At 42.3% G+C, this 12,388-nt stretch overlaps 1 protein-coding gene across 2 annotated transcripts in view; it reads left to right on the top strand.

Annotated features, from left to right (window-relative positions):
- The window catches only part of RPAP3 (RNA polymerase II associated protein 3), a 56,869-nt gene that overhangs the window by 33,725 nt on the left and 10,756 nt on the right, over positions 1-12,388 (top strand). For both annotated transcript variants that reach the window (XM_075209092.1, XM_075209091.1), the window contains exons 14-15: positions 7,307-7,487; positions 9,384-9,481. In XM_075209092.1, coding sequence (XP_075065193.1) covers positions 7,307-7,487; positions 9,384-9,481 — 279 coding nt within the window. The remainder of the gene's footprint in view (positions 1-7,306; positions 7,488-9,383; positions 9,482-12,388) is intronic.

Genomic DNA, 12,388 nt, shown 5'->3' with positions numbered 1-12,388 from the left:
GTATTTTTAGAACACTATTTTTAGAACAGAGTGTCTGTAGTGCATTGTATCATTGCCACAGTAACAGAACTTGAAAGTCATTCATATGGATCATCCATTTAATTAAATCCATTTATACTGCTCTATAGTCTATGATTTTGCTTTGAAGTTCAGGAATGTCTTTTTTTTTTTTTTTAATCTAATGGAAATGAGTGCTTTTATTAGAGACAATAGCGATGCAAATCACAAAATAGGAGTGCTGCATTTAGGTCTTATCTAAGAAGTGTATTGTTTGCATTACAATAAATCATGATAGATGGATATTTGATTATTAGTTTACATGGATTTCCAGATGGCAGCCCATGAATAGCATAGGTGATTTACAAGTTGTTTACAGCCAAAGCATTTCAGAGAAGTATCACAGAGTATCTGAATCTCCACTCCACTCTCTACATGTATTGTTATGGATGCTTCTTAAGCTGTTAATCTTAGCGTGTGTTTGTGTGATTTATATACTATATATATTATAATATACCGTATATACTCATGTATAAGCCGAGTTTTTCAGCACATTGTTTACGCTGAAAAAGACCCCCCATGGCTTATACTCGAGTCACTAAGTTTCCCCAGTTTTCTGTGGTCCTCGGCTTATATTCGGGTCGGCTTATACTTGAGTATATACGGTATATTATTATATATACACACATATACAAACACTGGTGCGTGCACATTGTTCACATGGGGAAGAGATGGCACCTGGATGCACTATGGGAAGAAGGTAAGCTTGGCAGATGCAATGTGATGTTCTGGGCAATGTTATGCTAGGAGACCTTGGGTCCTGGCATTCATATGGATGTTACTTTGACATCTACCACCTACCTAAACATTGTTGCAGGTCAAGTGTACTCCTTCATGGCAGGGGAATTCCCTGATGGCAATGGCTTCTTTCAGTAGCATAATGTGCCCTGCAATACTGCAAAAATTGTTCAGGAATGGTTTGAGCATATGTGGAATGTGCTGGAAAAACAATTCAGAGTCATGGAGGCCCCAATTCGCAACTTATAGGACTTAAAGGTTCTTCTGCTAACGTCTACCAGATACCACAGGACACCTTCAGAGGTCTTGTGGAGTCCATGGCTCGTCTGTTCAGAGCTGTTTAGGATTATGTGTTGCTTTTGCCTGTACACAATGGAAGCAGCCATGTTGTAGGATGAATTATGTGTGTAGGTGAAGGGCATGCTTTGTTGTGGTCCTGTTAATTACATCTTGCTTTTTACATTTTCTATTATGCTGCTGTATGTGTCTCCTCCTATTTTATGGATGTCCCCCAGTCTGGGGGACACTGCTTACCATGGGTTGTGGAGGGAGTTGGCACCTAACTAGTTAACTTTTAGTACTGCCGACAGACCCCTCCCCTCTACAATCCCCCTGACTCTTCCTCTTCCTGCCAGTTTTTTTTAGGTGCCCATGGAGTTGGGCAGTGTTTTAGTACTGTAGGTAATTTTTAACTTTTATTTTATTCTTTTAACTTTTTTTACAGGTGGCAGAGCTGGAGTGTGTTCTAATATAGAGAACACACTCACAGCAGGGCAGCGCAGGCACTCCCCTGTCAGATGAGAGCCAGCGGCTCTCACTGACAGGGACAGGAGGAGATTGAAGAAATTGGTGCCTGAATTAGGAGTGACAAGCTGTCTCACGGACCGCTGTCACTCCTGGAGCCTCCCCATTAACCGGCTCTGCCACTGCAGACATAGAGCACCGGTTATCGGATACTGCATTGGCGGTGGCCATCTTGGATTCAGAGAAGAGGAGAAGGGGGCTATACCAGGATCCCCCCTCATACATGGGAGGGGGCATCTGGTATTATCCGCTGCAGAGACCTCCCCTGGAGGTCTCCACTTCTCTGCCACATAATACTTTTAATTTTTTATTCAGACACAGAATCGCTGCAGAGGCAGCATTACTGAAGGGGTGGAGCTAACACATAGAGCTCCCCCTCCTTCTAGAGAGAGAGATGGTTTATCCCAGTCTTCTGGCGCCAAGGAGAAGCCCGGGAACAGAGAACAGATCTGAGAGAGCAGGCACCAGGATACTGCTGTTGGACTTCTCCCCTGTTTGGCCTATGGGCTAAGTATCTGATTTATTTAAACACATATTCTGTATTGCTGTGTACAAGTGGGCTAGTAGGAGTTATATTATAGTTCTCCTACTTGCTTAAGTATTATTTCGTGTTTAAAATGTTACAAGTACAACTTTTATATCTAGATTAGTTGATTACTTGTAGTTTACACTTTTCTCTCCACACATTTATATCTCTCTCTCTACTCAGCTAAACTTAACAATTTAAGTCTGTGTGTTTGGTGTGACTTCCGTTATTAAGAAATGTCAGATAAGGGAAAGGGCCCTATTGCAAAATATTTTACATGTTCTAAATGTAATGTAAAATTACCCTGTGGGCAGAAGGGCCCGTTGGTGCTCTGCTCTGTCTGCGAGACAGGGCTCCCCCCTGCGCAAGCCCAGCATATTTCAGCCCCACTGATGGAGGAACCGGCCTGGGTAACCTCCCTGTCACAGTCGGCTTCCTCTTTAGCACAGATGGTTTTTCAACCTAATCAATTGCTATCTACTGTGGCTCCTTCGGTGGCTAATAATACTAGTACTCAGTTGGGCCTCCCTGTTACCACAGGTTCTATTGGAACGTCTATACCAGGACCTTCCTCTTCTCATACAGACCAAGCCCCTGTTCCCACAGAACCGGCATGGTCTGAAGCATTTATAAAGGGTTTGGATAAACTAAACCAGTTACTTGAATCCCCAAACATTACGCCTGCTAAAAGAAGGAGGCCTAGATCTGATAATACCCTTATGGTCCTTTCAGACTCTGAGGAGTTTTCAGAGGAAGAGGGGGAAATTAATTTTGATCCTGACCAGGTTCAACCTTTGGAACAGGAAGAAAGCTCTAAAAGCCAGTTAATTAATGATTTGGTTTTAGCAGTGAAACAAGCGTTGGACCTCCCAGAACCGGAGGATACTACTCCTAGAGACAGAAGTCTATTTAAGAAGGCCAAAAGAAAGGCTATCCGTTTTCCCCGTTCTGTAGAGCTTAAGGGTATTGCAGAAGGAGCCTGGAAACAGCCTGATAAGAGGTTCTCTGTTCCCAAAATGTTCTCTTCCGTGTATTCATTGCAGGAGGAAGATGTGGTTCGCTGGGAGAGTTTTCCAAAAGTGGATATTCCAATAGCCCGATTGGCCAAGCACACTTTACTTCCAGCTCTAGGTTCTGCATCTCTGCAGGATGTCAATTACCGCAGAGTGGAATTCCAGCTAAAATCTATATTTGCGGCTGCGGGTTCTTCCTTTAGGCCCACATTTGCTTCACCTTGGGTGGCTAGAGCCATGGAAGCATGAGCAGACCAGCTGGCAGAGGCCTTGCAGGACTCTGATTTACTTCCCCTGGCTTTGCATTTGAAGGAGGCATCGGGGTACCTTTTATGAGGCGGCCCAGAACTCAGCGGCTGTATCCTCTTCTATTCAGGCTGCATCTATTTCAGCGAGAAGAACGTTATGGCTGAAATACTGGGAAGGAGATGCAGAATCAAAAAAGTCAGTGGAAACCATTCCTTTTTCAGCAGCAGGTTTGTTCAGCCCGGAATTGGATACCCTGATCTCACAGGCAACGGGGGGCAAAAGCACTTCCTTGCCGGTATTCCCTAGCAGGAGCCGAAACCCTCGGGTCAGCTCCTTTCGTCAGCCCTTTCGGGGGACCTCCTTACCTAGAGGACAGTCCTTTAGAGGCAGACAGCCAAATTCTCGAGGCTCCTCTGCCAGGGGGAGATCCTCGTTTGCAGCTAGGTGCCAGGCCTCCAAGACCCAGGAGAAGCCTGCGTCCTGACGACCATTCTGTTCCGGAGGGGGCACCAGTGGGGGACGTCTGTCTTTGTTTCAGGAACAGTGGGCAGTGTTCTCCCAAGATCCTTGGATTCGGGGTATTATATCAGAGGGGTACAGGATAGACCTGCTGGGCCCGTTCCCACATCGTTTCTTCCTAACTCCGCTACCCCGATATCCATCAAGAAGGCAGGCAATACAGGATTGTGTTGCCTCTCTTCTTTCTCAAAGAGTTATCTGCAGAGTCCCAGATTACCAGAAAAGACAGGGGTTTTATTCAAACCTGTTTCTGGTCAAGAAGCCAGACGGCTCCTTTCGTCCCATCCTAAACTTAAAGGGTCTCAATGTGCACTTAACGGTGGACGAATTTCGGAAGGAATCACTAAGGTCGGTGATAAACGGCTTGGAGAAGGATCAGTTTATGGCGTCTATAGACACAAAAGACGCATACCTCCACATTCCCATTTGGATCCACCATCAGTCTCTCCTAAGATTCTCGGTGGGAACCTTCCACTATCAGTTTCGGGCCCTCCCCTTCGGCCTCTCAACAGCACCGAGGGTTTTCACGAAGATCATGTCAGTTATGGCAGCATGTCTTCACCTTCAGGGAGTTCAGGTCGTGCCTTATTTGGACGACCTGCTCATCAAATCCTCCACAGAGAATTGCTTACGTCATCACTTATCCCTCACCTTGGCGGTTCTCGAGGGCCATGGATGGCTAATAAATTTAAAGAAATCCCAGATGGTTCCGTGTCAACGCATGGTTTTCCTAGGGCTTATTATGGACACCAGCCAGCAAAGGGTGTTCCTACCTGTTCAATTCAGAGTATAACAACTCAGGTCTTGCCCACTCCCAACCCCTCAATGCACTTGTGCATGCGGCTGCTGGGAAAGAGACCATCCCCTTCGGTCGAGCCCATTCTCGTTGTTTTCAGTGGGATCTATTGACGAAATGGTCAGGATCCCACCTACGTTTGGATCTCCAGAGGATCTCTCTATCTCCAAGGGCAAGAGAATCGCTTCAGTGGTGGCTGATTCAGGATCACATGACAGTAGGCAGGTCCTTCGCTCCATGGCCATGGATCATAGCCACGACGGACGCCAGTCTGAAAGGTTGGGGGGCGGTAATTCTGTACCTCCGGCTCCAGGGACTTTGGTCGGTTCAGGAATCGGCCCTATCAATAAACGTGCTGGAGTTGAAGGCTATTCTTTTGGCCCTCCGGGGGGCCCAATCCCTCCTTCAGGGCCACCCTGTCAGAGTTCAGTCCGACAATGCCACGGCCGTGGCATATGTCAACAGGCAAGTAGGAACCAGGAGTGCAGCGGCAATGAATATTGCAGCTCAAATTTTGGTTTGGGCAGAACAATTTGTTCCAGCAATATCGGCAGTTTTCATTCCAGGAATAAAGAATTGGGAGGCCGACTACCTAAGTCGACACCAGATGATGCCGGGGGAGTGGTCACTCCATCCGGAAGTTTTCCAGTCTCTGGTTCAGAGGTGGGGTCTTCCGGACATAGATCTCATGGCCTCCAGACACAACAGAAAGGTTCACAGGTTTTGCGCAAGGGCAAGAGACCCCTTAGCGGTGGCAGTGGACGCTATGACAATGTCATGGGTGTTCAGGTTGGGATACCTGTTCCTCCGATTCCCATGCTTCCTCGCATACTCAGACGAGTAAGGCAGGGCGGTCTGCCAGTAATTCTAATAGCTCCCTCATGGCCGCGCCGAGTCTGGTACGCGGACATAATCTCTATAGCGAAAGGACAAGGTTTTCGCCTTCCGTCTCGAGACGATTTTCTTCTGCAAGGTCCCTTCCGTCACCAGAATTTACCTCCGCTCAGTTTAATGGCATGGTTGTTGAAGCCAGCCTCTGGAGTGCTAAAGGTTTTTCCTCCAGCGTAGTGAATACTATGATGTGAGCCAGAAAGCCAGTTTCAGCTCCCATCTATCACCGGATTTGGAGAACCTACATCAGATGGTGCGAAATTAAGACATGTCACTCGTCCTCTTTTCGCCTCCCTTGCTTGTTGGCTTTCCTTCAGGATGGCCTGGAAGCAGGGCTTTGGTTAGGTTCTTTAAAAGTTCAGGTTTCGGCTCTGTCAGTATTTTTTCACCTGAAATTAGCGGATTTACCAGATATTAGGACTTTCCTCCAGGGAGTCTTGCATATTCAGCCTCCCTATGTTCCGCCCACAGCACCATGGGATCTCAACCTGGTACTGGATATGCTTAAGGGGCCTCCTTTTGAGCCATTACTTGTGGCAGATTTGAAGAGGTTGACCTGGAAGGTCCTCTTCCTTTTGGCTATTGCATCTGCACGTAGGGTTTCGGAATTAGGAGCTCTGTCTTGTCGGGAACCATATCTGGTTTTCCACGAGAACAGAGCGGTGTTAAGAACCCTCCCTTCCTTCGTTCCAAAAGTAGTTTCGGCTTTCCATCTGAACCAGGAAATTGTAGTTCCGGTCTTCTCATCTACTTCCCATTCGGATCAACAGTCTATGGAAAAGCTAGATGTGGTTAGGGCTCTCCGCATTTATGTCAAGAGAACTTCTCAGATTAGACGTACTGATTCTCTGTTTGTTCTTTATGATGCTAGTCTCAAGACAGTCCATTGCAAGATGGATTACGGAAACCATTAAGCAAGCTTACATAAAGGCTAACCCTCCTGTTCCGAAGAGACTTACGGCCCATTCCACCAGATTGGTAGGGGCGTCGTGGGCAGCGAGAAATGGGGCTTCTACAGACCAGCTTTGCAGGGCAGCCACCTGGTCCTCTGTCCACACCTTTACAAAATTTTACCAGTTTAATGTATTTTCATCTGCGGAGGCAAATTTCGCTCGTAATGCTTTACGAGCGGGATTTTCCGAGTAGTCCCACCCTTAGGGGGCTGCTTTAGAACGTCCCCATGGTAAGCAGTGTCCCCCAGACTGGATGAAAGAGAAAAGAGGATTTATGTACTTACGTTAAATCCGTTTCTCTGATTCCGTCTGGGGGACCCTGCGATCCCTCCCTTCTGCTTTTCTTCTGTGTGCTTTTGGTTGATTGGCCTTTTCTCCTTGGGGCTTTTTTAATTAACTGACAGGAAGAGGCAGGGGGATTGTAGAGGGGAGGGGTCTGTCGGCAGTACTAAAAGTTAACTAGTTAGGTGCCAACTCCCCAAGCTCCCTCCACAACCCATGGTAAGCAGTGTCCCCCAGACGGAATCAGAGAAACGGATTTAACGTAAGTACATAAATCCTCTTTTAAGGAACAAATTACAGAGTCATTATTTCTGCAGAAATGGTTAGCATCTATAAGTGTTGTGGACTTTGATAACTTTTCAAAAATGCCTCTGACAGCAAGGAGCAGTTTCATTTTATTCATTAGAATTCTGAGTATTATCCAAGTCTTATTTTGTACAATATAACTTATTTTATTTTGTTTTGTATTTTAATTTAGGAGCAATTCAGATGATCACATTCAATCTTCAGCTCAACTACCCACAGTGGAAAAAGATATGCCTACTTTATCTCAGTCACTGAACACTGACATTCCAGCAGTCCCTACAAATTCATTTCAGCTTGAGTCAGATTTAAGAAGACTGGATGGAAACCCAGATATGCTATATTTATACATAAAAGTAAGAAATCACTAAATTTGCCTTTAGTGTCATTACTCGTAGAGTGAAACAAAACCACTTCAGTTCTGGTAAGGTAAAATCTTAACTGGCATTAGGCGTTACTCTCTAACATTCTCTACTATCGCAAAATGGCACACCTGATTTCTGTCCTCTGTTATGGTGTAGAACAATTTAAAACTATACAAAAATGTACAACAATTATATATTATATAGTATATAAAAAACACATAAAATCCCTGAATTTTTTGAGTAGACTTGTTAGCCCCACATAAAGTCTTTACTGTGTTAGAATTATCTAAAAGTTAATTGTATTGAACTTTCTGTTTTTGGGCCTTTTTTGTTTTTAAATTATAACAGTGGTTGCTGTCTCTGTGTCTTTCCTCTCATTTGCATAAAATAACATTGGAAATTGAGTAGGGGCTCTTAGCACTTAAGGGGGCAAACATAAATGAAATAAGAATGTACATAAAAAGTGGTTTCAGAACAAATCGGCACCATTGTAATTTTTATTGAATCAGAAATTCTAATTGTCATGTCAATATATACACTAAAGGTATTGTCCACATTTGGAACCTCTTCTCAATAAAAAAATGCCTCCAGTACAGCAAACCAACCCCCTTTTTCATGAAGGCAAGAGCTGGCTCACACTGCTTAATACACTGGCGCACTAAGTCTTTACATAATGTTACAGTAGAACTCTGTGAGAGTTCTTCAATTGACCTCTGTTGAAGAGCTATGAACAGCATACAGAGTGCAACGTAGCTGTATGGAAAATGAGAAGCACTCTGTGTGGTTCAGCACATGGTTTCAGGTAACAGGAAGGTTCCCAGGAGTAGTGTGGCCTCCCATTTGCTGTATGGGGGGGGGGGGGGGGGGGGCGTCATGCTTTATTGAAAAGGTTTTGTACAAAAGTGGACATTCCCATTTAACAATTATAACTGCAGTCAACCATTATACTAAGCAGTGATGCACTCTATAACCAATAGAGGTCTTTCTGAGCATGTCACATTGACATCATAGATCTGAGTGCAAATCATCAATTTATTCAGTGAATAAACTATCTGAACAGTCTATGCTTCCTTGTAATGTAAGTATTTCAAATGACAACAGTGATCTGGATATATACAAACATATTTATAATCTTGATGCACCTAGTTTTGTAAAACCCACTGGACACCTACCATCCACCATCGTCAGACCTATCCTCCTGCTCCTTGCTTACATCATCAGTAGAACAAGTGGGAGTTGGAATTTCAGCAATTAGAGCGCATCGGCACAGTGTTATGAGTCAGTTGGATGCCCCTATACTGGGCTTTTCCTATAAACATGCTGCTCAGTTTTATAGCACAGTTTATAAGAGACCTAAATGTTGGAAGTTTAGTCTCATGGCTCTTGGTAGATGCATTTGAGAAGGAGAACTGTGTGTGGGGGCAAAGAAAATGCATGATATTGAATGGATAGTTGTGTAAGAAAATTTCAAAGCTGAACACCTACCAATGTGCCCAAGCCTACATAAATCTATGAGGTTCATACACATTGCCTTGCAAAATTGCTGTCTTTTATCTTTTGGTCCAAGCTTCTACATTTCTGATGGCATTGTCCAAGCTGTTGTAAAATGCATGCATCCAGTATTCTATAGTTATCATGCCTTAAATATTTAGGGGCTGATTCAGTTCCTGTGCACTGTAGAGATCTGGGTTAAAATGAGTGTATTAACGATAATACAATTAGCGCCGCGTTGTTCTTTCACTAATGTGGACGAATTGAATCGGTCCCGTAAAATGTAAATGTGACATTATTTGTTATTTTGCAGTTTTGGGCTAATTATGGTTTATGTTGATGAAAACATACCTGTTTATAAAGTCATTTTGAATAGATTATTTTATCTGATTTCAGCAAATTGAGCCCTCTCTTTACACTAAATTGTTCCAAAAAGCTTTGGACCCAGAAGTTTTCAATGCAATTTTGAAAATTCTACACCTCAAGTATATTGGGTAAGTGACAAAGTGATAATGACATAACATTCTTTTTAATAGTTAACTTACATAAATAATTATCTTCAGCCAGATATTTCATTGTAGACAAGCAGTATTTTTTTCCTTTTATTTTTTTTATTGTTTTAAATGTTTACTAAGCATTTTTGTGTTGGGCTAATGGCAAGACAAAAATACATGTCTGCTTTCAAGCCACAGAAAGGTGCATGGTTTCATTTATCTGGAAGCCCCGTTATTTGTCTATTGAGAACTGTGGGGCTTTTATGTGTCTGCAGTAGCAATTTTTTTTTTTTGGGGGGGGGGGGGGGATGGCAAGTCAAATATGTCTGTCCACTCCGATTGTTAAACCCAAAGCCTCCTACTTACTTTCTCTTTAGTAGGACAATTTATTATAATCCCAGCCTGTGTTCAAATGAATTTTTTTACCTTCAGCCCAAATTTTGGCATGATTTTGGCAATATTTTATATACAATCATAAGTTTTGTCAAAGCACACTGGAGATAGAGATATATATATATATATATATATATAAAACAAAATAAGTAGGAGGGGGCGCCACATAGTATAATACTGTATTCAACAATACAGATAGGTGTACCACAAGCCAGAATTTAAATCACCAAGTGGACATAGGCACTCAGGTATTAGAAGTGAATCAGTCAGAATAAAAACACACAGAGAAGGAAATATTTCCAAGACCACCAACACCATACCAATATGCGTACCAGATAAAAGAACTTTAAAGCTTATCTGTAGGTATAGTTGGTCCCTTCATAAATTAGAGTAGCTTTGGTTCCCCTTCAGGTTGGTGGAGTGTTATTCTCAACACTTACAGGATCATAAACAGGCAATGTGTCTCTGACCAGCTAGATGGAAATGTCCCGGTCTTTAGCTTCAAGACCGGGACATTTCCATCTAGCTGGTCAGAGACACATTGCCTGTTTATGATCCTGTAAGTGTTGAGAATAACACTCCACCAACCTGAAGGGGAACCAAAGCTACTCTAATTTATGAAGGGACCAACTATACCTACAGATAAGCTTTAAAGTTCTTTTATCTGGTACGCATATTGGTATGGTGTTGGTGGTCTTGGAAATATTTCCTTCTCTGTGTGTTTTTATTCTGACTGATTCACTTCTAATACCTGAGTGCCTATGTCCACTTGGTGATTTAAATTCTGGCTTGTGGTACACCTATCTGTATTGTTGAATACAGTATTATACTATGTGGCGCCCCCTCCTACTTATTTTGTTTTAGATTATTCCAGTCCACCAACTGGCTCTGTGGGAACTTTGGCAGCCTCCTGAACATAGGATATCCACTTCTTCCAAAGGACAATATTTGAATTGGAACTTATTTATCTTCTCAGAGTTACGCGCTGTACTATCTATTGTATTTGTTTATATATATATATATATATATATATATATATATATATATATATATATATATATATATATATATATATATATATATATATATATATAATCTCTATCTATCTAATCTATCTCTATCCCCAAAGTTTTGGCAGTTTTTGTAGCTGTCTATAGTGCTGCATTTACCGAATGATTGCGATACTCAGAAAGGCACAATAGTAGGCCACAGTATCTGCCAACTCACGAACACCTCTCTCTGGTATAGGTTTTTGTTTGTGTGTTTTTTGCTATACTATGGGAATTGCAGTATTTACAAAACCAATTGCTGTTATCACACACGCGCACACACTTTTTAAAATAACGTACCAAATTTTTTATGCAATGACTCCTGGGAGTATATTTACTAAACAGCGGGTTTGAAAAGTGGAGATGTTGCCTATAGCAACCAATCAAATTCTAGTTATTTATTTTGTACATTCTACTGAATGACCGCTAGTATCTGGTTGCTAAAGGCAACATCTCCAGTTTTTCAAACCCGTCATTTAGTAAATATACCCCCTGGATTTACTTCACTTGCAATTAGTGGGCAATTGCCAACACACAATAAATGAGACAATACCAAAGAAAAAACAGCTAAATGCTTATTCTAACCGACCTGTCGCAAACTTGATTATTGGCAGTTTAGATTCATAATACAGTGCTCCTTGTATTTTTTTTTTTATATTTGAGATATAGGAACACACCCAACAAATGTATTGTGATTGTGCCTAGGATAGCTGTCTCCTGGAATAACTAGTAGCTCCCAACATCAATCACCACAGAGTAAGGTCTCCATCCAGCAAGTATGCTTCACATAGCACACAGCTAAATTTATTGTTCATGATAAACTTCAACATGATAGAAAAGATAGAATTTGTGTTCTTATGTTTGTCTGGCTCTGCCTAAACGGTAAGCGTTCCTTCTCTATCATGGATGTCCTACTGACCAGCACATAGATTAATGAAATACAAAATATGTTTGCTATAGTCACACTTTTAATGCAGATTCTCAAATAGGAACTTCTTTCCTGGACTCCTCACAGAGAGAGAATGTGTCCAGTCCCAGCTATTAAAAAGACACATGGTCCTATGATTTCTGGCTATGTAGCAACATTCTAACAATTAGACTGTTATGTGGCTACATAGCCAGAAATCTAGGTCTGGCATATTGGAAAATTGTTTCCCGGTGTTTCTCTCAAATAATGCATAGCATGTAGCCCTCTAACCTATTTACGGTAAGGACTCAGCTTGAACTTGCTATGGTATTTCACCACACAATCTGGAGTAGGTTTAATATTACATGTCTTATATTAATGTCAATTATATCCGGAAGGTAGCATTAAGGTATTCCAACAGCTAACGCTAGAATTTTCTTTCTCTAACACTTATTGTGTCTGTATTTCCAATTTAGGCACACCCTCTTTATACATTTTTTCTGGCTTCACCATACTGCTCCAGACTTACTGAGTAGGCCATTCTCTAAACAGATAATG

The sequence above is a fragment of the Mixophyes fleayi genome, chromosome 4 (assembly GCF_038048845.1).
Source record: "Mixophyes fleayi isolate aMixFle1 chromosome 4, aMixFle1.hap1, whole genome shotgun sequence".
Lineage (NCBI taxonomy): Eukaryota > Metazoa > Chordata > Amphibia > Anura > Limnodynastidae > Mixophyes > Mixophyes fleayi.
Note: the sequence above shows the minus strand (reverse complement) of the source record. Positions and strands in the feature narration are given on the sequence as shown.